The 25,085-nt window shown below is 42.8% G+C and overlaps 1 protein-coding gene across 5 annotated transcripts in view; it reads left to right on the top strand.

Annotated features, from left to right (window-relative positions):
• The window catches only part of DAB2 (DAB adaptor protein 2), a 313,212-nt gene that overhangs the window by 202,075 nt on the left and 86,052 nt on the right, over nucleotides 1-25,085 (top strand). For all 5 annotated transcript variants that reach the window (XM_078674996.1, XM_078674994.1, XM_078674993.1 and 2 more), the window contains exon 6: nucleotides 23,852-23,935. In XM_078674996.1, the coding sequence (XP_078531122.1) occupies nucleotides 23,852-23,935 (84 nt within the window). The remainder of the gene's footprint in view (nucleotides 1-23,851; nucleotides 23,936-25,085) is intronic.

Below are 25,085 nucleotides of genomic sequence, written 5' to 3'. Positions count from 1 at the left end.
GCACACTTTGCATGTTCCCTACCAGGCTGTAATGCACAGCCTGGTGGCGATCATGCACATGCTTCCAGTTTCCGACTGAGGGCCAAACCACAGTGCTCGGACCAATCACAACGCTGCATTGCAGTGTTGTGATTGACTATGGTGAGCCTGTGTGCTTCCTGCTTTCGGGACTCATCAGAAAGAGGGCTTGAAGAGGTAAGTATTGTTTTTTTAATAGCTTGCTTTTTACAACCGCGTCCTGCCTGCCCAACCACCCCGGTTCTCTGCCAGGCTCATCTGGGTTTGATGAGTTTTTACAGATAGGATAATAAGTAGCTAGGCCATTGGATTCAATATGGCAGTTCCATCATTATAATATCTTTAGTGACATAAAGGAGGTATTTTGGTCTAGAATGGAAGTGACGATTAAAGTGAAGTGCCAGAGTTCAATGTAAGCAAATCCTCCCTAGGAAGAAAGTTACAAATGTATCTTAAAAAATTACAGGTAACCTACATTGGAAACCTGTTCTAGGACATAGCCTTGAGCATCCCAAAGCCAGTGGGCATGTGAAAGTAATGGGCCTCCAGAAGTTCACAAGAAGGCTTTAGTCATAGTTGGTTATTTGGCTAAATGATGTACTGTATTACACAGTATTCAAACTTCTTTGAAATATCTTAATGTAAAATATTTGCATCATCTGCTCTGAATTTGGAAAGCACGTCAATTCCAACTATTGTAAAGGGCATTACTTTGCCAAACGTCTAACTCGAAGGCAGGCTGTAACTAGCTACGAGTCTAACAGAATAACATATCAAATAGAGGCATTCGAATATCACGGAGTTTGTCCCTAAAGATAATGTAATCAAATATATGTGCTGGCCATTGGTAATTAGTGCACGAGATCCAGGCAAAATGGAAGAAATAGACAATGTACCATCAATAGTAAGAGATATCACAAAACCAACAGCTGTCAGCAAAGTCAGAAAATGTGCTCCTCAGTTTTACAAAAACTGAAAAATATACCCTTTTGAGTGGTGTTTCGTGTCCAGGACGTTAATTGAAAACAACAAATGAGACTGTGGGTGCTACAGAGCAGTGTATATCTAAGTTGAAATAAACATGTGATATTTTCCAACTGTGTTGGGATAGAGCTGGAGAACGGCTCAAGTTTCTTTGAATTTTGGACAGAGTTTAACAAATACTTGTGGTTGAGATCATACTGGTGAAAAGTTATGTATGTTTTTGTGACTTGGTTGAAGTTGCGAAATCATAGCCAGGATGATTGTTATATGTGTTGTTCATGAAAGGTTACACAGGAAAAGAATTTATTGTTTTAGAGTACATTTGGCAATGTTTGACTGGTTGGAAGTGAGGAGCTCATTGCATTTCCCAGAGGAGGTAGTGCAGGTTTTATGGGGATTAATTAGGGTTAGTGTGTAAGGAAAACATGCATTGGGAGGTTTTTTCATGTACAATTATTAAAAAATTATACTTTCAAATGCTTGTAGTCCAATTCAAATCTGCATCTAAATAGAAGGTCCTTAGACATATTACACTGGTGATGGCAGTGGAGATATTTCTATCTAGATGAGTGTTAGAACTGGGGTTTCTGGTTGACAGAGTATGCACCCTGTACAAGCCGGAACCACAACTCTGGCCAGGGTAAGCTAGATACACACTAAAAGCGAACCTGTGCTCACCCTCTGGTAGCTTGGCACAGAGCAGTCAGGCATATCTAAAGAGGCAATGTGTAAAGTATTTGTGCAACACACATGCACACAGTAACACAATGAAAACACCACAAAGATGCTCCACACCAGGTTAGAAAAATAGATTATATTTTTATGAGCAAAACAAGACCAAAACATAAAAAATCCAAATAGTAAAACCAGAGTTATTCTTTTTAAAAATTAAATCAAAATGTAGTGCTTAGAAGTAAATAGTGCTTAGGGATTACTTGACATTGCACTGGTCTGTGGTGAATCCAAAGCTCAGGCCGACCGCGATGGAGGCAGACCAACTTATGCAGGTACAGTTGAAAGAGGAAGCGTCAACGACGAAAACTCAATGTGTCGGTTCCGATCAGCGCAGGAGATAAAGGCTTCATCAACAAACCCCTTTTATGATGCATGCAATGTGTCATCTTTGAGCCTCACTGTTCATTGCCATCGAGCTGCGCAGTCCGTCGAAGCGATGATGTTGATCAGCTCCTGTGTTGGCATTGAAAGGCAGTGCGTTGGTTCAGACTGACACAAAGTCGCCACTGCATTGATTTTGATGGTTTTGCACAGCAGTAGCTCACTTTCAAGGGCACAGGCCAGGTGTTGTTGCAGGGTTGAAGGATGTCTTTGATGGCCCTGAGACTTCAGAGCAGGGGGCAAGCCAGCAAGCCCTTGAGTCACTCTGAGTTCAAGTGAGATGGGTCAAGTCCTTTTCCTCAGCAGGGCAGATATTAGCAGGCAGCACAGCCAAATAGAAAAGCAGCTCTTCCAGAGCAGCAGTCAAGCAGAATAGCAATCCTTGTCACACAGCAGTCTTTACTCCTGGCAGAGTTCTTCACAGGTTCAGTAGTATACTGTCTTGGTAGGGTCAGAGGCTCAGTACTCACTTGTGCCTTTAAAGTGGGGGTGAATTAAAATAAGGGTCTTTAAAGTCACATAGGCCCTTCTTCCCAGTCCTGGCTCCAGACTGTCAGTAGGGGGTAATCAGCCCTTTGTGTGAGAAACAGTACACTGCCTATTCAGGTGAAAATGTCAACTCCTGTTAGACCTTGCACCTTGGCGTGAGTTTCCCCTCCACTTTTTGCTGATGTGCCTCAGATGTTTTTGGCTGATGTCCGCTGCTCAGGGCACTGCGCCACAGCCAACCCGTGCCGCAGTGCAAGTGCTCCCTATGAAACGTGTAACTGTGATTGATGTCCCTGATTGGTTCATTGGATTTACTGTCAGTCCCCAGTAAGGTGCACCAGGAGTGCCGGGGCTTGTGAATGCCAATACTGCTAGTGGGCCTGCAGCGCTGGTTGCGCCACCCACAGAAGCAGCCTTAAAATGTGTCTAGGGTCTGCCATTGCAGAACCTGCGTGCAGTCTGGTACTGTCATGCTGGCTGGGCAAGTGCACACACTTGCCAGCCCCTAAACCTTCCCTTAACTTCATATTAGTCACCCCTATGGTAGGCCCAAGGGCAGGGTGCATTGTAAGTGTAAGGTAGGACATGCTCTGATGAGTGTGGCATGTCCTAATAGTGAATTACTGCCAAATTCGTTTTTCACTATTGTAAGGCAACCTGTACCCTTTAGGCCAGATGGGCTGCTGGAATTATTACACTCTATAATCCCAGCAGGCTCAGGGAACATGGTAGAAAATAATGTTTAGTATGCCTGAACTCAGAATAATAAAATACTTCTTTTAGTAAAGTTTATTTTAATATCCTGTGTTTGCAAATGCTACTTTTAGAAAGTTAGCATTTGCTTGCCTAACCATTTCAGCCCGCCTCTGCAGGATGTGTATCTGACGGTCTGGGTTGTGTGAGTGACAGGGCTGGGGGATGACAGGTGGTGAATGCAAGGAGTTCACCTTAGTGGGAGGTAGGAGTGCCCCTAGACGCTTAATCAGACTGTGCTCTGCCACCACAATGCTGGCTCCGCCCCCCTGGGGAGCGACTGATGACTCAGCCTGCACCTGGCCCAGGAAGGGCAAAGCACTGTCATCAAGGTACTTCTGGCTGCCCCTGTCCACACAATGCTGGTTCCACCTCCCTGTGGAGCGTCTGATGTGCCTGCCCTCACACTGAAAGCAGAAGCCAGAAGTACCCCCAACAAGTACTCAGAGACTGAAAGCAGTTATGCAAAGGCCCCCCTGGCCTGAGAAGACAAAAGAAATGCTGTATACCGGTCCGGTCCTCGGATGCTTGATTCCGTTCTGGGAAGGACATGGCTTTTGTAGTTCGGACTGGACTGTTCCCATGGGGCAACAGGGTCAGAGCTGATTTGCATATTGCCATTGTCTAACCCAGGGTGGTGTGGAGTGCAAAAAAACGATGGATTTGGGCCCAGATCTTTTGACTGGGGGAGTGTGTGACATTGATCCACATTCAGTCCATCACTTGTTGTTTTTGCAATTGCCGCCCTAAGTGCGCTGGGGATGCCCAGACGTGGGTCCCAGGCACTCCACACCACTTGGAGTCAAGCTAGCCGGGCTGAAGAGAGGTGTTACCTCGAAACCGGTCCGGTCCTCGGATGCTTGATTCCGTTCTGGGAAGGACATGGCTTTTGTAGTTCGGACTGGACTGTTCCCATGGGGCAACAGGGTCAGAGCTGATTTGCATATTGCCATTGTCTAACCCAGGGTGGTGTGGAGTGCAAAAAAACGATGGATTTGGGCCCAGATCTTTTGACTGGGGGAGTGTGTGACATTGATCCACATTCAGTCCATCACTTGTTGTTTTTGCAATTGCCGCCCTAAGTGCGCTGGGGATGCCCAGACGTGGGTCCCAGGCACTCCACACCACTTGGAGTCAAGCTAGCCGGGCTGAAGAGAGGTGTTACCTCGAAACCGGTCCGGTCCTCGGATGCTTGATTCCGTTCTGGGAAGGACATGGCTTTTGTAGTTCGGACTGGACTGTTCCCATGGGGCAACAGGGTCAGAGCTGATTTGCATATTGTCATTGTCTAACCCAGGGTGGTGTGGAGTGCAAAAAAACGATGGATTTGGGCCCAGATCTTTTGACTGGGGGAGTGTGTGACATTGATCCACATTCAGTCCATCACTTGTTGTTTTTGCAAAAAGTATAAAAGTAGGAGCCCTGCTCCTTGTAAATCAGAATCCTGTTTCCCACAAAGAACCTCTGCCCGAATAGAAGGAGAAGAAGACGCTGGAAGGACTGGCCTGCTGCTTGCCTTGCTGAGGAAGGAGAGGAGAAGACTTTGCTAAAAAGACTTTGCTGACTTGTGCTTGAAACCTTCTCCAAGGGCTTGTTGGAGCTTGCCCCCTGATCTGAACCCCAGGACTAGTGGGTTCTTGGTGCTTCTGCTCGTCCTGACATTTGAGCCGTGTGTGCATCCCGCCGGAACCAGACTGCGCCCCTCATCGCCCCTCCTAGGGCTGTGGCACTCGGGAGCTTGCCTGCCTTTGTCCCCGTGAGAGCCTCGCTCCGATCGGAGTCGCTCTCTGCCCCCGGGCTAGGCTTCCTGCTCCTCTGCCCCTTGCCTGCTACTGGAGCGCGTTGAGACGCTCTCATCCCTCCCGCCGGAATTCCTCTGATGATCGCGATCCATGTGGGGTCGACAGCTGCACGGGCCGTGCCCTGTGACCCCGCTTCGCTATCCCAGAGACTCGTCAGGCCGCGCGGCCCCCGCTGAGGAGACCCCCGCTCTGCCGTGCAAAGGGTCGCGGGCCGCGCCTGCCTGATTGCACACGCCCGCTGACGTCAGGATCCAGAAGCGCCCCCAATCATCAGAGTCGCACTGACCCGTGCCGACTCTCACCAAGGGACCGCAACAGTCCCCAAAGCTGTGATATCGGACTAGGGGCCCGCAACGTTGTTATTTCCCCTTCATCGTACCGGCCGCACCCGCCTCTGTGGAACCGTGAGTACGAGTGAGTGTGCAGCCTAGCGCACCCGGCCTCCCAGTTCCCCGCCTCCCTACCTAACCGCACTACAAGTCGCACCGCCGAGCCCGGCTTGCGTCTAGCTCTATACCCGAGCCACTGGGAAGAGCCGTACGTGACGCAGGCGTCCTCACGCCCGAGGCGTGAGCCGCGGTAGGGTCCGGGTCAGTTTCCGCCAGGAGAGCGAGGGAAGCGCTGCGAAGCGCACCAGAGGCCCAGGGCGCGTCTAAGGTCCCCCGAACTGGTGCAAGGAGGTGCTTTGAAAATAACTGTAACTGAAAGAACTATAAAGAAGTGATTTAACAAGGAAATCCACATTGGAACTTGAAACTAAAGAAAAGCTTGCCTATTTACAATCTGTTGGTATACAAAAACGTTATTGGTCTTGTAATAAGTCTGAACTGCTCATATATATATTTTTACATAAAGAGAATGTATTTTTATATATTCACAGCCTTGTGTCCATTTGTGGGGGGATTGGTACAGTTTACTGTGTGTGTTATTACAAATGCTTAACTGAATAACGCCTGAAGAATAGCCTTGTCTGCTCACGCCACGCACCTAGAGGGTGAGCAAGGGTAATTCTAAGGGGTCATCCTCCGCCCTGACTTAGAGGAGAGGGTCCCTGCTTGTCACAAGTGCATACTTGTGCCAACCAGAGACCCCCAATTCTAACAACTCCCCCGTCTCTTCCTGTCCAGGAAGAGCTATAAGAATGCAGATGAGTTCTCTGTCACACCTATCCTTCCTGTGTTTGTGGCTGTCTAGAGGCAATGCACAAACTGTAGTTGTCACCCACCCCAGGTGTGTATTGGAGAGAAGCACACAGAACAGTAAGAGCAGAGAAATGGCCACTTTCTAAAAGTGGCATTTCTAAAATAATAATGTTAAATCCAACATTACCATTAAAGAGAATGTATATTTTCCACCCCAAAGATATAAAACATGATGCAGCTGCTCCTTTCTAACCAGGAATTACAATTTAAAAGTGTATTAAGGAATTCCCAATGTTAACATATGAGAGGAGTAGGTCTTTCAGTAGTGACAAATGAATTTGGTGTTTGCCACTACTAGGACATGCAAAATGTAACAGTACATGTCCTACCTCTTATTGGTATAGCACCCTACCCTATGGGCTACCTAGAGCCTACTTTAGGGTGACATGTGTAATAAAAGGGGAATTTAAGGCTTGGTAAAGGGTTTTCAATATCAATGCAAAGTGACAGTACACTGCACACAAAGGCCCTGCAATGACAAGCTTGAGACTGGTTTGAATGGCTACTTGTGTGGGTGGCACAATCAGTACTGCAGGCCCGCTAGTAGCATTTTGAATGCAGGCTCTGGGTATATGGTATACCACTTTACAAGTGGCTTACAGGTAACCTAAGTGTGCTAATTGTGTATATCCCAAAGTTACCATGTATAGAGGAGTGTACACCTGCACTTTAGCACTGGTTAGAAGTGGTAAAGTTCTCAGAGTCCTAAAGTCAACAAAAAGGTCAGAAAATAAGATGAGGAAGGCAAAACAGTTTAGAGGTGAATCTTCAATGAGGGCCATTTTTCAAGACTTATTCACTTGCATGACAGTTTAGGAACAGTACAGATAAATACTCTGCCCTGAAATTGTAATGTGGTTGCTGTTATAATTGCCATTTGTTTATCCATCCCTATCTGTCTCAGACATTGCCTTATCAGAACTGTCATAGAAGGTTGTCAACCTTGCCCTAGGTGGGGAAAAAGATTCGACATTATGTTTAGCATCATAATAGAACTCTTCTGAGCTTTCTTGGAGGGGTATGGAAATCCGATTTTTTTGGGGGGGAAGAATTGTAATCTTTCTCCACTTCTAAAACATCTGGCAATTCACCTGACCTGCTGGTGGTTCAAAGGGCAGGTGTACAGACATCTCTAGTGCTGCTGCAGGTTCACTGGAATGATCTTTCCATACTACCTTACAAGACAATATATGAATTTTCTGCTGAGTCTGTAAATGCTATTTATTAAGGTGCATGCTACACTGTGGTAATCTTGTCAAAGGCAGGGTTTGATCTGGATGCAAATTTGAGTCTGAAACTTCCCTCGTACCAGTAAAATGCATTGCAGTAAACTTCACAAGTTGTGTTCTGTTGGTTAGTTCCATATTAGTAGTGTTTTATCAAATGTGATGCCTGTGTTGGCTGGGTGCAGTGTTCCCTGGCATCTTGAAAGCATTAAGCAGGAGTTGAGTTGACAGAAACTTTCTTATTGGTGCATTATCGTCCCAATCATTCTTGTATTTGATAACAATGAGGACACTTTATGCACCAATATTTCTTTGATTTTTGTACAGGTGTGTTCTCCCAACCACCCTTCACTATCTGTCCAGCAAAAAGCTCGACCCACCTATAGTTTTCAATCGAAACCTTTAAGTTAATACATTTTGCTTTACAAAACCCTGAACTACCTCTCCAGCAAAAGATTCTCTTTTTAGGTTGAGCCTGGGCAGAGCATGCACTGCTCTGCGAGGCATGTTCTGTTAGAGTATAGACTTGAAGCCCTGCCCACTCTCTGTCCCTATTTTCCATTGGCTTGTCATTTTCCTTCGTAAATGCTGGCTTCTGATTCGTTAATAGGCTTGATAGTCTCTCCTTAGTACCGCCTTGTCTTCATTCGTAACTACCCATGAGGTCTGGCCCTTTTACTTCTGTTGTTACACGATATGTCTTATTTTGTCTGTAAGCACTATTTTCTTTAACGAGTTTATCCTACTGCAGGCCTACATGCTTTCCTGCAGCAGTCAGCGCGCCATGCACGCTTTCACTTTCCAAGCAGCCCAGGACGATGCCGGCCGCTTCTATGAAATGAAATAGGTTTCACATTTGCAAGAGTTTGAGCTATTGGCATTGTAAATGACAATGCCTTTTATTTATGTGTTAATTATCAAAAACAGATAATTAAAAGGCTTTGTCATTTACATTGCCATAGCTTAAACTCTTACAAATGCGAGACCTATTGCATTGCAAATGCTTGTTAGCCATGTGCTTGAGATGTATGTTTTCCATTATTACCCAGAGTGGGGTTTGGGTCAGCCCCTAGCTAGTGGTTGGATAGCTTAATTGTCTGTGTCACTTCTGTGCTCCTGATTGAAAGACCTTTCTCCCTATTCCTGTGTTTGTCAAACAAGGGGCATTTCGATCTCACAATTTTTTGAGTGGATGATGTCCCTCCTAGCAACCTCTTGTTTTCATTACTGCCACTGAAGTGGGATTCTGCTAATGTGAGGAGTGTAGTCTCAAAATCTGATCTCCATGAGTGCACGGTCCTGAGTTTCTCTGCTTGAGCCCAGCCTACGCATTTACAATGTTGCTGCATCCAGTAGCTCCAGCCTCATTCTTGGTTTGAGGTTAGCAAACCTCGGCCTTTTTTCCCTACCATTGAATTCAAGCTGGCATGTCAATTTGCCATCACAAGATGAACAGGTTTTGGTTCAATGTCATCTGTCTCAGAAGGCCTGATGTAAGGCAGAGTTATGGCGGGCACTGATTTACTTTTTTTCTAAAAGAAGAGAAGCATTTTGCACAGACTTGGTAGCTGTTTAGAGCCTGCCTTCGTGTCACTGTGGGCACTTTAACTCTCGGAACCATCTTCTATAAGTCGGCTCCAATGGCATTAGTTAGGAGGGCTGTTTTTCAACTACCACAGAGGCCAGTCACACACAAAAAAAGTCGGGATTTCTAGAATGCTTTGCAAATATGTGTTGTGTGAGGCCTGGGGGCGTGTGGTTTTCTAACTGTCCTAAAAATTCCTACAGACAACCCCTGCAAATATAGGGTACACCATAGCTTTACTTATAATAGCCCTGCCAAGTGCCCCGCGTCAGTGGTTAAGTTAACACATTTCAGTGCTGTTCCCATAACACTGCTCTGAAATGAAAAAGCAATGGAATGGAATGACAATTTCAGCTCCTCAGTCTGTGTTTTATGGATTGCTTCAGTTTCAGCTCCCTAGTAATAGAGCCAGCTTGAGCTGTAGGCCTGCAGCCAAGAACTCAGACCAGGGTCGAGTACAGGTCAAGTTGCCATATAGGGCACAGTCAGGACTTGACTGGTGGACGCCTGCCACCACTGTTGGTTTTATTAGCACGTTTGTGCGCTGTTTTGCTGGGATGAGCTGGCTGTAACTATCCACCGTGCACCACAGGAGTTGAGCCATAGTCGGGATAAGACGTCAGTACTCACTCCACTTTGCATCTTGTGGGCAATAGCGGTCACTTAGCAAAGTGATGCAGCTGGCCAGTCACCACCCTCTCCATTACTGAGAATCCCATGCTCTGCACTGTTCACTACAATTTTTGCTACAGAATGTGCCTGAGACACAGAGTGATTCTGATTTCAGTCCTACAGGTCTCACAGCAAGTGAGCCCCCATTGCACATCTCTGGGGGCTCCGAACCTCGTGACCTATTAGTAGGTAAAATAAGAAGTTCCCTAGATTGGGTTTGAAAGAGCATTTTCCACCCATGATGGGTCTGGGACAGAACAGCACAAGAGAAATTACAATGAATAGCATAGTAAAGAAAACCATTACTGCGATATATGCAGACAAGAAGTATAGGTTGCAGTTGTAGCAGTCATTATATAATACTATGTTTTTAACATTAGACAACTGAACAGAAAAACACTAATTAATTCAATACATTTCGTTTATATTGTGCATGTAGAACACTTCTATGTTTCCTCACTGCCTTCAGGCATAGAAAGACATTTCCTTGTGGCTCATAGAATATTGAAAGACCAAGACATCCTCTCAGGGTGGGCTTCATTGTCTGACATGCAAATGGTTGTGCTCAAACGGTCAGTGGTATGTTATGCTTTTTAGATTTGGTGTTAGGCAAGACCTTCTGATTTTACTAAAATTGAATGTATAATATATTTATACCATGATTCAGCCTTCTCTCTTCCTTTATTGGTCCGCTATTTCAAATTATTGTTCCGCCCACTACAGCGTACAGCATGGTGCAAGGGGGCAGTCCACTTAATTGATTTGGCAACTTTCCTTTCACACACAAGAGCCCAATTAACTAAGGTAAACATAGACCTGAAATTTAAGTTTAGACCTGAAATCTAAGGACCTAATTCACAAAGATAATTTTAGACTTCAAAAGTTTACCATTAGTAGTTCCTTTAAGCGGTAAGGACTATTATGGCAGTGTTTGAGTTTTGAGACTGGAAAAATCATTTTGCTTGAAGCCACCTTTTATTATTTAGGTTGTGAGGGCCTGGAAGTTTCCCCAACATGCTTTGCAATACATGGGCAAACAAAACAGCCATTGACAAAGCCAAAAACTGGCGGCTAATGCCAGAACTATTGGTTTAGCTTTTGCCAGTATTTATTTTGTAGGCGACGATTTACCAAGCCAATCCTGGATATAGTGAGCACACATGTACCTGTTGGAGAAAGAGAGTAAAGGAATGAGGGAGAGGTAGGAGGAAAGCAATCAAGGGCAAGCATAGAACAAGGAAAGAAAGAGGGAGAGAAGAAAATGTAGACAGAGAAGGGAGAGTGACGAAGGAGAAGAACGAAGGGGACCAAGAGAAAGAAGGTAAAGCTAGTTAGGAGGTGAATGCAAAAAATGGGAAAATCAAGTGACAAAGGGACATGTGAGAAGAGTGGTAAAAGTGAACAGAGAGGAGAAAAGTGAAAGAAGAATAGAGAGAAGAGAAAACAAGGGAATGATGAAAACCGGGTGATAGGACAGTGCGAGAAAGGAGAGTGGGATGGAAGAGCAAGAAATGTGAATGGAAGGGAGCTAAGGAAGAAAAGGAGACAGTGACAGCAGTATGAGCAAGGGAGAGTTGAGGTAAGAGCAAAAAAAGAAAGGGGAGGAAAAGAATAGGAGAAAAAAAGGAGACAGGGAGAGTGGGGAGGGCTAGATTGGCTGCAGTGCATCCAGCCAATTTTGGTAAGAAGATGTGCCTCATTGAGCTCTGATACTCTTGTTTCTGTAAGATCCATGTGTGCCAATATGAAAGTTGAATAATTGTGGTGTTCAACTCTGCACTTTCTGATCCTACTGCTGCCAGGCAAAGTTAATCTTTGTAAAGCACAGTTCATTTACCCTGCACCAAGGTCCAACGCACCATCAAGTGGCCAGTTTAGCTAAAATGTAACGATTGGGCTACTCTGAAAAACAGCACCGCCCCCACCTTCTTCCTGCCTGCTGTATATCAGCACACCACAAAGATGTTTAAGGTAACAGCAAAGTGGGCAGTTGCCCACGGCTCCCACCTTCCTAGTTGCCCACTTGCAAAGTGAACTTTCAATCTCACATATTTTCTATTGCTCCATCTCAGCCTTTAAGGTATTATTCAATATCGTTTGGCATTATGGGGCTTAAATTAGCACTAAATGGTTAATAAAATACAAAGTTCCTCCAAACAGGGGCTCTTAAAATATGTTCTTGTTTGGAACTCCTAAGATGACACTGCCACGCCTCACTTTATTTGTCATCACACTGCATACATTTTTTTTAGGATTTTAGAGGCAGGGGATACAAACCCAAATTTGCTCTCTCAATAACACAATTCTGTTTGCATCAGACCCCTCGCTCTTTCAAAAAATCGACTTTGATCATTTTAAAAGAAGGAATGAAGGTAGTACCCTTAAATAATCACTTGGAAAATGCTCATTTGTTCTAAGAGCATGTTTAGATCATTGTATTGCATAAAAAAGGGTACTTTTTTGTAGTTTATTTCAGTGCAGAGAGATTACTGATTAGTTATTCTTGCAATTCAGTGCCACATAACATGACTGATAGTGTCATGCACAAGGCATTGGAATGCCACACATAAGCATATTGAAAACATTTTAACAACACACATGTGCTAGCAGAAACCTTGACCGATATCTAATAAATATGCTAATGGGCCGCTCACTGCTTTTCTGCTTCCAGATAGAAATATTGTAAGCTGGAAGTGTGAAAGCGCACATTTCGGGGCATATTTACAAGCCCCTATTGCCTTTCAGTGATGTTGTGATGGCAATAGAGGCCTCGCTTTATTTACAAGGGCCCCCGCAACACCCATTGCCCTCCCCTTTCATGCTAAATACAATGTGAAAGGGTTCCTTATTTACAAGGCAGTGTTAAACCATGTTAAATAAATAAGGCAAGGTTCCTATCACCGTTCTTACATCACTGAGGGGATTGTAATTATGCCCCTTAGTATTTGACCTATTTGGAAGACCAAGGCCACTGCAGTTTTGTTTTAAAAACATATATAATGTTACCCTTAAAATTGTATAGCCTGAAAACAGCAGAGTTAATCAAAAAGCCAGGTACACAGACACTTGGAACCAATTGCTCCATTGCACCCTTAAATTGAACCCTGCCTGGTTTTGTAAGTCTGCTTCCAGTACAGCAGGAGGGCCTTCAACAGAGAGTGTGCCTTTAATGGTCGGCATAGCCAGATAGGGAAGGCTGTAGGACTATGACAACATGTGGCCCAATTAGGACAGATTGTCTTAATTGGAAAAAAGCAGCCTTCTGTGAGACACAGGGGTTTACTGCCCTTCGCGCACCCAAAGCTTCAGTTCATTTAACGAGAGAGAGAGAGAGAGAGAGAGAGAGAGAGGAGAGAGAGAGAGAGAGAGAGAGAGAGAGAGAGAGAGAGAGAGAGAGAGAGAGAGAGAGAGAGAGAGAGAGAGAGAGAGAGAGAGAGAGAGAGAGAGAGAGAGAGAGAGAGAGAGAGAGAGAGAGAGAGAGGAGAGAGAGAGAGAGAGAGAGAGAGAGAGAGAGAGAGAGAGAGAGAGAGAGAGAGAGAGAGAGAGAGAGAGAGAGAGAGAGAGAGAACGAAGAGAGAACGAACGTGAGTTACTGGCATGCACTCACAGCAGGCGCTGAGACGTGTTCAGCAGTTAGCCTCTTTTTTTCTAGGTCTCTTTGTTTGGCAGAGTCGATGAAGACAAGAGCTGAGCACAATACCCCCTTCCCTCCTTCCGAGGCTCTAGCGTCACAAGGCGCAATGGGAGGGGAACCGGGAAGGTGGGGATCGCTGTGTGCCATTGTCTGCATCCTCTGGCTCCCTCATTGCCCCTGCACATAGCCTTGTGGAGTGGCAGGTGAGAGGGAGAGTCAGAAGGAGTGGATTAAGACATTTCGAATGTTGACAGCAGCAGACCTGTACCGTGTCTATAAGCCCGCTGCTGCGCCATTCGCTTCAATGGAGCTCTCAACGTTCCAGTGTTCTAATGTGGCATGAAACATTGACCAGGGAAGTACACAACAGTGATTTTAAGGAAGTTCAGACCCCGATGAAATAATTGTCATCTGAGAGACACGCAGTCAGCCTATTGTGTTGGAATAAATACAAAAGCTGATCTGAGTGTAGAAGGGGAATTTCTGTGTTGAAGGTGTAGACACTGCTGTAAGTGGAAACATCTGTGTGATGAAAGGTACATCTGATGCTTTAGAAGTCTGTTTCTCTTCTTGAATACCAGGAAAGAATTGAGCTACTAGTTATCAGTTTTGTGCTGTTGAAGAATATAGCAACTTTCTGCTAACCAGTGGAGCTGCATGCGTGTATGACAGTGGCGTAACATTAGCCCCAGTTCCAGGGGGCCCACACAGCACTGTGCACGGCAGGTGGGCCCCAGGCCTGAGAGCTCCTGACTAGGTCCGAAGTGTGGGGGGCCCCTCCACGTACTTTGCAGGGGGACTCCCTCAAATTCGCCACTGGTGTATGATAAAGGCATAATATGGTTATCATACACTCATTGTTTTCTGTGAAATTGAAACAATGCAGCAGTTTAAAGACCTGTATTGTTATATGAAATTAAGAGAACATATGATGACATGATTTATTTCTGAACAGTATACTAAAATAACGCCTTGTGCTAAAACACATTTAATCATTCCATCCTTTTATTTAGTTCTAAAATTAAATACCTACATAGGGTGGGAGGTGCAGAAATGGTGCCTAAGAACGGCGGATATTACATCGGTGCCTGTGGCAGACAAACCATCCTGTTTGAGTTTGTCACCATCTACGATTAAGTTAACTCTGTAAAATGCTGCCATAGAAAAGGTAACAATTGTTCATTAAAAGTTAATGGTAGTGTCTAGAAAATGCTGGAAACCACACCCAATATGTTAGTGAGACCAAATATGTGGACACCGATAATGTAACCTTGGAGAAAGATTTCCATTGCCTATAGCTGATGGCATAAATCCCAGGATTCTATCGATCATTAGCAGAATCCACACTGAAATATCCGCCAGTCCCTCAACGTGGACATATTGAAACCTTTATCACTGTAGTAGCAAGCACTAAATGCAACTGATAATCCCACACTTTGGGCAAGTAGCTGGAACGTGTGGAGTACATCTGCTCGTAATTGGAATTTTCCAAATTTAAATATTACTTTCATTTAGTAGGTCTGATCTGTAATATTTTCATTTGACTGTATTAGCAATATGTGTTTAAGAGTTTGGAAAAAAGTGCCATATTTGTGCTGGTCAAATTCTCAAAGCACAGTTATACTTGGCATAGTTACATGGCACATGGGTTAAAAGTACACATGCACAGCCAAGCTGTACTCATGCTACACCATCAACACATATTTATGACATCTTATAATTCATAAATAGATGTGCACAAAGCCTATTTTCTTTCGGCCTCAAGTTAAAGGGTCTCATGGGGCACATATACATGTTCATCTTCTGCCATTTAACTGGGGATACTACTATAAACCTAGAATATCAGAAGGATGGTCTTTAACAGCCATCTCTAAAAATGGGATATGAGTACTGAAGGGGCTGGGATTCTTATCTAGATGTTTACCTTATCAATTCTCCAGAATCCCAGGACAGGTCGACTGGACCTTTTTGTCTCCTAAGAAGTGTAGAGGGGAGGTTTCCAAACTCACAATTAAAACACTTTGCAAATAGACAATCAAATTCAATTTAAAGAACCACTGACTATGAACTGAAGTTAAGAATTTATTACGAAGCCAAAAATAATTGGACATACAAGCGCCTCAGCAAGAGGTTCAAGAAATAGATTGGCACTAATACAAACATAATCCTATGAAGGAGTCTCAGATGACTCAGAATGAAAAGCAAAGTCAATTCTAGGAACATCAGGCATCCAAATACCATCCCTATTTGAAGTCTGGACTGCATTTACAAAAGGAAAGAAAAGGTTAGTCTGTCCCTACACTAACTCTAAGGTGACATCCCTTTAGGCAAGAGTTAAGGTGTCAGCCGTGAAGACTCCCTAAGAAGTGCATTCACGTTTCTCAAATAAGTAGTCTAAACTACTGAGCTTGTTTTAAGATGCTCCTTCCTACATCCCACTCTGCCCTAAGTTCCCTCAACACTGTCTAAGATTGCCTACATCCTGCTCTAGCAACCTCCTGACAAGATCTGCTCTTCACCCTCGGTGTCTGTCCCTATTACAAAACTCCCAAAATCGCAAATACGCCAAAGGCACGCCCCTCTGGGCAGGTGTTGGTCTTCGGATTTTTCCAGCATGGCATCCTTCCATCCAACGTCCGCTGAGGTGTCCTTGGATCCCCGGTACCTTCTCCCCAAATGTTGCAGATGAACATTCCTCTGGCACCTACTCGTCCTCACTCCTACCGGCCTAACTTCCAAACAATGGATCTTTCTACCTAACACGCTCCGTAGCCTTGCACCTGCAACTGAAATACATGATAAGCAACGTTGTGCATATCCAAAGTTACAATGCAATATTCGCTGACAACAGCACCCTTCCCAACAAGCAGCTATTTCACAAGAATAACCAAAGCTAACTAAAGAAATTACAGTTAGGCCTCTACTGGCTTTTCTTCATGACCCAGGTCTTTAGGCGTTTAAATGCATTTCTATATGATTCTACATTATAAGCAATGCTCTCTATTCCATTACAAAGACAACATTACATTTCATCTCTAAACGTAAGTTCTTTTCCACATTAAAACGTCACATTCTATCTCCTACACGTGCAACTCTTAATATGGCACGTTTATTAATCCTACAACACACACGTGTAGTAGCATTTCTACCTCATATAAAGCATTACCCTCCTGTTAACATTCTACATTAATTTGCATCGTTATGAATACATCGATTACACACTGTACTAATGCCCAACCTACTGTTATATCTCAAAAACATACATTAGTATACCCTCTAAATATGCGGGTGCTGACCACGAGAGATATGATGCACCCCTACAATTTCCAAAATGACATGGCGCTCTCTCAGTACCCAAGTAAATCAATGACTAGGTCCTGCCAGCATCAGTAGGCTGCTGTTCCTCTACCCATGCTTTAGGAAAATATGTTTGTCCAAGTATCGTGTGCATACCATAGTGTCCTGCAGGACACGGTTTAGTGTTTGTACATCTGGTGTTTCCATCAGCCACTTCTTAAGGGCTGGCTCCACACTCACCCATCCATCACAAGTGTCACTGGTAAGATGGCCCTGCTAATAAAGGGGGCCGGACGCACGTGCCCTGTGCCAGTTCCAGACCGTATGGCTGTGTGTCTGTGTGGTTATTAGTGCTGCATTAGAGCCTAGGGCCCTAAACATTACACATAACTCATACTTAGTGATATATGTAGATGCATGAATTTCCTCACCTGTGCTACATTCCCATTCTTCCGTCTGCACCTGGATGGACCCCTTTGTGACTACAGGATCAATAGTATTGTGAGAAGTGGTCGCGCTTAGTGATTTGGAAGGTGCATATCAAACTGCTTATTTTCCCTGTTCTAAACTCATTCTGTAGGGTTTGTGGAATTTACTAGTAATGCATTCATATCTATTTTTTTCTTAAAGATGCACATTGTGTAAGTTAGGGTGTGGCCATGTCTACAAGGCAGTTCTTTCTAGGTGAAGCAGTTTTCTGTGATTTATTTGAAGCTTACACCAACTGGTTAGAAATTAACCTGTATTCTAAAAAGCAAAACTCTTACACGAACCAAATGTTCATTATGAACAAATACTAAACTTGTGTGAGAAGTATATTGCATACTCTTCATGTGCATATCTTACTCAAGGCCGGACTGTGAGAGGGTAGTAAACAGTTAACAAAGAGAAGATTGTAAATGCAAAATTTCCTTCTTTGCGTATGCAAAATGGGACTGTTCAAGGACGGGCCATGGACTGGCAATGCAAATGTATTAACCACGTTCTAGGCAAACCAAGTGGAAGAATTTGTTGATTCACAGAATCATTAACTAATGATTTGCTACTGTTCATCTTGAACACCTGTTGAACACCTGTTCCAACCTGTCATAAATCCGAAACAAACTTACCACATAGCAATTGAAAAAAAAAGTGTTTTCTTTAATATTCCTGCCTGAACAATGCCTCCATCACAGTTTAGTTGAGTTTCTTTGCATTTTATGCATATTGTTCATTCATGAATGTAACCTATTTTCAAAATATTATATGACTGTCCCATGTTGATGTAACTTCAATGAAGCCCCTTGCAAGCCATCACGACCAGCAGCCTTCGTATCTGACTGACAAGGTCACTACCTCCGGTGCCTCTTGGCACACCTGCAGCTAGGACACCATGAGACTGAATTCAAAGAAGTGGAAAACAGGAGGAAAAAAACAAGTCTACATACTTCACACAGAATCTGGGTTAACACCTGTGTTTCATCAAGACCAACGCTGATCCAATTTAGGAAATAGCCGAAGAACCCAGCTACCCCTCCAATGACTTTTATGTGTTTTGTTTTGACACTGTACATCACGCCCCATGTTTGTTCTAAGTTTGCTCTATATTTATTAGCACATACCTAAACACATACACACAAAAGCAGCTTAAAGGAGAGTGATGAGATGACAAAGGAATATATGTAGCTTAAGGGTGTGAGTTTCGGACACCATAGGATATGTAAATATGAATCATTTATGTCAGCAGTTCTTCAGCCCTATGGTAACCTGTGGTTGCAGCGATTATTTCGGTTGCCTACATCTCAGTTGCAAAATGTGTACTGAGAGTCATATTTCTATGAGAACACGCCATTTTAATTTGCAAGATGATAGTGCTATGGAGCTCTAGAACTGGTCACGTAGGCACACTTGTGGTCCGCCATCTTAAAGACAGTAAGTGATTGGGGCATTCTACCATCTTATTAAGTTTAATATGTTAACAACTTTTCAAAATTCTTATAAGCTCTCTACTTGAATATATAGCGATAGTCCCTTGCCAGACAGTATTTCTGTTAACATTGCAGCTATACCCAATGCTATACCCAACGTAAAATGGGAGAGAGTGGTGCAGCGGAAGACCCTGGCTTGTTCAGGTGCTTTGGTTTTGGTTTGGGCAGTCCTATATTCTGCTCTATAGTCTGGATTATCATCAGAACCTGTCGGTTTTCACTCGAAAATCCAGACAGTACCCCTGAAATAGCCATTGACGATTGATCTAACTGTAAACCGAGCCAGAAATAATTTCCTTTAAATACTCCCTTAGTGGATTTTGGGATGGATATTGTCCATCTTGCATTGTTGCTGCTGTTTAAAACTCTCACCACATTTGTTTGTTTTCTACTATGGAATCATCTGCTGTATTCTTTAGAGGTTGTTTCCCACTGTGCTTCCTCTGAGTCTTTCATTGTTTTGGTAGCCTTTCTGTGATTCTTCGCTTCTTTGGATGATACTACATAAGAGACTTTTCCCCTTTGTCAAGGTGGTAAGAATTGTTTGTATTGTATACTTCATGGCTTTTTCCATGCCTGTACCAGGCAATTGAATTTGTGCTAGCCTCTTAGCTCTAATGAATGGCTTGTGGGCTATGTGTTAGTTTGAGTCTGTTTATCACTTTGTCTGCCGAGTTGCAGAACGATGTTGTGGCATCCCCAGCGTAGGCATGCGAAGTTGAATTGTGCGGTGCTAGCACCGATTCTGCGACTGTTGGTGATCTCTCAAATGTGTCTCCTCCAGGGCTGGCTACCGGTCCTGTTGATACGATTTGGGACAGGAAAACAATTGTTCCCCCATAAGATTTAAAGATTATGCAATGTACTAGTTCCCCTTTAAGAAAAGTAGAAAAGTATTTCCTCTGCTTGTTTGAAAACTGTGTAATTTCTTAGTTCGTCTTAAAAAACGGGTGAGGATGTAATATGCTGTCCTGCTTTACCCTCTGCTTTTGTCCCTTCCCTGCTGCACTCTATTTTTTTACACTGCAAATACTGTACTGTTTTCAGCATGATGCTACTTTTGGCCAGTGCCTGGGCTCACCTGTGATCAATACAGGCCCCATCAGATAGGCGTGCCTCCATTTTGAATATCGCTGGTCTATGTGGAAGGAGTTCCACAGCAGAGCAATACTTTATTTTTCTAAAAAGATGTCACCATTGGCAGGTGTGATTAGGGTTATTACTTGATTACTTAATTAATATGGGCAGGTAGAGTAAATTCTCAATTAAAAGCAGGCCAAATTTACAATCTTAGAATGTATAAAAGCACGTGAGAGGTTCCTACAATTACTTTGCATAGGTCTCATTTTGCAATAAGACTTCAAAGAGTAATTCAGACAGACCTACCTTTTGTCTTCTGTAGGGTTACTCATGGTCAGGCTGACCTATAGGGCAATCAGGTAGTCTGACAGGTCAGGGTCTTCTTGGCTGTTTTTGGGCCAGTTTTTATGGTCTGCATATCCAGTTTTTACTGTTAATTTCCCTGATTTATTTATTCTGTGTGCCCTTTCAAATCTTTACAAGTTCAAAACTGACCCAATTTGCAAACATGGGTCACTTTCTTAGCTATCTAACTCACTAAAGGGAGCCACTTTTATTTTGGTGCCCGGGCCGATCTTGGGCTTACTCCTGAACGTTGAGGCATGAGTCACACCGATTCATGTACATTGTAAACTTGTAGAAAATGTTTTTTCATAGTTTCCAACAGTATCTTTTGGAGGACACACTTCTTCACCTCTGGATTTTCCTCTGAGTTATTCATTCTAACAGAGTGGTGCAGCAATACCGCATTAACATCTTTAACTAGGCAGTTAATCAACTGTACTTTCGAAATATTTGACTCAGCATGTCTCTGAACTACCTTTGGTTCAACTATCTCATGATGCACCTGAGCACAGCATTCAACAATCCTTTCTTTATTATACCTTGCAGGTATTTTAGCTGGAAGGTTCAGACATAGATTCACGAAGTCAAGATTGCCCATCCTCTCTAGGGTGGGGCCTATGTGAGCAGCAGGCACTCTTGCTTACGAGACTATTTATTTACAAAAAAGGACTTGAAGCCGGGTCTTTGCTTACCATTAGTTAGCTTCAGTGTCACTCTTTATTGCTGCCTCCTAATTGGACAACATAGGCTGGGCTTCACTTCTTCTCTGGTGCATGGACCAAGCACAGATTGATTTTTTTAATTAGAGTCTCACCACTGCTCGTGCTCTGATAGAGGTGATTTGGTGGAGGACCTTATGATTATTATTGTTGTTTCCACCACCTGTACGCTATGGCTCAGGCAGCAGCTTCTTTCAAAATTAGGAACATGGAAAAGACTGATGCCACACTTTTCAAAGAACGTTGACACAGTGAGACTGTCTGTGTTTGAAAGTAGTGCAGTTTGGATGGGGCTTTTTAATGTGCGGCTAAGGAGTGTGTGTCTAACTTGAATACTGGTGCTCAGTAAAGTTTCTGAATTCGTACCTCTTGGCAGGTCTGAGATCTGCATGGCAGCTTCACGTTTTTACTTAGCTATTGTAAAGGTTCTTGTGGAAGGGCAAATTCATTACATGAAGTCAGCACCCACTCGTACTATAATTCCCAACCCTGTTATTAAATGATGGGTGAATGACGGTGAAAAGCTAAACATCCTAAAACTATTCGGGCCAAGGGTAGTTCCGATAGTATCTAATAGGTACACTAGTGCTAAAGGAAGAAATATCATAGAAATACTTTCTCAGCTGTAGCCTACCTAAATGTTTAGTGCCAATGGGTGCATTTTGCAATGTAATATTGTATGTGTCCAACAAGGGAGCGATCTGGCATATTACCACAATAGAATTGTTTATCTCATTATCGATTTGGCTCTTACATTGGCGCTGTAGTTCAAATGCTGGCTACTGGTTTCAGTCCTCTAAAATCAAGTGGGCTTTGAACAATTTACGTCATAGTATTACTGAACAATAATGTGTTGTGTATGATGAACAACTCATATAGTGCTTAACCAACTCATTCTTCTACCTTTTCAGCCCATGCACAGTGCAGGTCGAAATTATTTGGTGTTAAAGACTGCCTTTTTGGTAGCCATCACACCTTTATAACGAGTGAGTGGAGTGCATGCACTCGTAGTGGAAGAGCCTTACCAACAAATCAACAAGAACTGTGTGGTAATGCAAAAAAAAAACATTTTCTCCCAAAGGTCTAATCACTTGAACATGCAGTAGTCCGCTTTGTTCTTTTCCATTCCTATGTGATTTTTAGAGTATATCCAGTTTTACCCCTTCCCTATATATATAGAGATAACTCTAATCACTAGTTTATGCAGGAGTCCGCTTTGCTCTCTAACATTCCTATGTGACTCTTAGAGTATATCCATGTGTATCCCCTCCCTAAGTAGATAGAGATATCACTAGTATATGCCTAGAGTTTATCCTTTTGCACCTTCTCCTTGTGTGACTATCTCTTGTACATTTGCAATTTTTTTTCTGCTGTACCTGTTTTATAACGCATGTAATCCTAAGTATAGCCAGGTGTATCCCTTCCCCCGTGTGAAGAGATAACCCTATTCACTAGAACAAAAAGAAATGTGTTCCTTATGTAACGTAACTGATTCTATGTAAAGTGCTTTGATAACATGTAACGGAACTGGTGCTCTGTAAAGCGCTCTGATAACCTAATCGGTTCAAGTTCGCGCTATATAAAACTCTAAAAATAAATAAATAAATAAATGAAAAACAGTATGTAATAGTAGTTTATTGTGCTATTTGTCACACATTTCTAGCAACACACGTAAAATGTCAAGATTGGGTTGAGTCATTCAAAGTGAACACATACCCTATTTACAGAACATTCAGATTCTAATGAACAGCAAGAAACAACAGTTGGAGGGCTCCCGCAAAGGTTATTTACATAAAAGCTGCATATTCATTGTTCTTCTATAATGTGCTGCGGTGGAACAGGTCTTAAAAATATTAACAAAGCCAACAGATCTCTCATAGGCGAAACCTATTGGTTTTGCCAATGCTTGTTAAATCTGTTCCCTCTCCATTACTTTAGCTCAGCCTTCTTGTCATTGAAATTAAACAAAGTTTCTTATTAGATCTCAATATTTAATAAAATAGTTTCTGAAGGTGGTTATTAGCGTGCAGAAAATAAAATTAATGTGTTATAATATTAGTCATTGCCATGACAGAAAATTAACTTTTAGATGTGAGTATATAAAGCATTGTAAGTACTTTTGAAAAGATCTTCCATGTGCATAAAGACTACAGCGCATTCGGTCTTGTTAGTATTTGTAGTTTACCCTCAGTAGTCCTTAATGTTCTTCCTATGTTTTTTAAAAGCTATTAGGCACAGGCACAAAAGAGACAAATACTACTATATCATGTAAAGCTAACTACAACTTTAAAGCCCGGATTAGGAGTGGTTTGTTGTTTCCTGTCCCCTGCGTAAAAACTTCTTTGCCAGGGGCCATAAATACAAATGTGTCTGGTATTTGACCCATCCGGTGAATATGAAGTGTATTAATAACTCAACCTTTGCTAAACCAGCCGACATTTATCAAGGCAAAAAAGTAAAGTGCTTTCCATGCCATGCAGATGTTGGTGTATCTAACAACTTGTTATAGCCGATGTTTATCACATCTGATAAATAACGTATGTTTATACTGTTATTCATGAGGTATCATATATAGCACCTGTTAACAATAAACTCGTAATAAGGGCCTGGGTAATGCAGTTAGGCTCTTGTAAGCTTGTTACTGCAGTGTTAGTACACACCGTCTGACTTTAATGAATGTTGCTGTAGCGCTACTTATGAATGTATTTCAGTTTGCAAATTTAATTTCCTCCGTATATATGATGGATTTTGGATATAATGTGGTCATAAAGCACTGCGTTTGAACAATCTGAATAAACTACCGCGTAAGTATTTAATGGGAATTACATTACACTTGCTTTATTTCTAATTAGCAGGCCATTAAAGAAAGATAAATCATCCCTTATCAGGATGAGATGTTTTATTGCATAGCTCTGGAGGTGTTTTTACAAAATAACGATTGAAAATGTGTTTAATGTTTTAGGCTGAGCCTCTTGTGGTTGATCTCAAGGACCTTTTCCAAGTCATCTACAACATAAAGAAGAAGGAGGATGAGGACAAGAAAAAGGTAAGTCCATATAGCAGATTGTCAGCATTTGGGATGTATAAGTGTAAATTTATAGAAACTTGGACGTCCGCTCTTGAAGTACCTTCACATCCTCCGTAGGTCAGCTTCTATACAAGAAATGTTAAGTTAAATATTTTTAGTGGTGGGTTTCTATCCCTGTCACATGGAAGGCTGTCCCAAATGTTAGCAGATCAAAATCATTTTCTTAATTTATAATCAAATTTAAATGTTTTGTATTGTCACTGTAGGAGTGTCGTTATTTTAAAATAGTCTGTATATATCTTTTCCAATGTATTTGTTTTGATTATTTTAAATCATTGCATACTCCCATTGGCAATCAGTTTTTGAAAACGAGCAAATATAAGCTGCAACCACAAGCCCAAATCCAGTAGCACAGTTCCATGTATTATTATTCTAAAACACCATGTATTTTTAACCTAAGTTCTACTATTATCCTTCCTACCCATTTAGTGGTATCTATTTTTATTTATTTTTATTTATTTAAAAGGTTTTATAAACAAAAAAGTCATTTCCTTAATATCCCTTCTGTTACATGCCTGTAATGTAATCACAACAGTAACACTTAGGAAGTATGGAGGCTTGGATATAGGCTTGGATGGCAAAGCCTAAAGCTTGCTGCCTTCCGGGCAGATGTTATAGTCACCAGAAAGGCCAATCTGGCTCCCAGGCAGACCCTTGTCCCCCGGAGGTCTTCAAGTTAGCTATGCCTGGTATCGAGGAAGACGTTCTGACCCTACTTAATAACTCGTTACAAAATGGACTGGTCCCATCTTCCTTTAAGGAGGCACGGTTGATCCCCCTGCTGAAAAAAACTGGGGCGGATGTTAAGAATCTAAAGCACTTTAGGCCTATCTCTCAATTACCATTCTTGGCCAAAGTTCTGGAGCAGCATGTCCTTACTTATCTCGCTGATCATCTGGAGAAAAATGCTTAACTCGAGCAAAACCAGGCTGGGTTCCGTGCGCATCACAGCACGGAGCTAGTGATGCTATCCATCTTGGATGAGCTAAGGAGTAGAGCTGACAAGAAACTCCCTGGGGCCCTGGTTCTATTAGACCTCTCCGCGGCTTTTGACACCGTCTGTCATAGTCAATTGTTGCTGCGGTTGAGGGATCTAGGCATCCAGGGC

Source organism: Lissotriton helveticus, chromosome 2_1, assembly GCF_964261635.1.
Source record: "Lissotriton helveticus chromosome 2_1, aLisHel1.1, whole genome shotgun sequence".
Taxonomy (NCBI): Eukaryota; Metazoa; Chordata; class Amphibia; order Caudata; family Salamandridae; genus Lissotriton; species Lissotriton helveticus.
The sequence above is the reverse complement of the archived record's forward strand: the minus strand, read 5'-3'. Positions and strand labels throughout refer to the sequence as shown.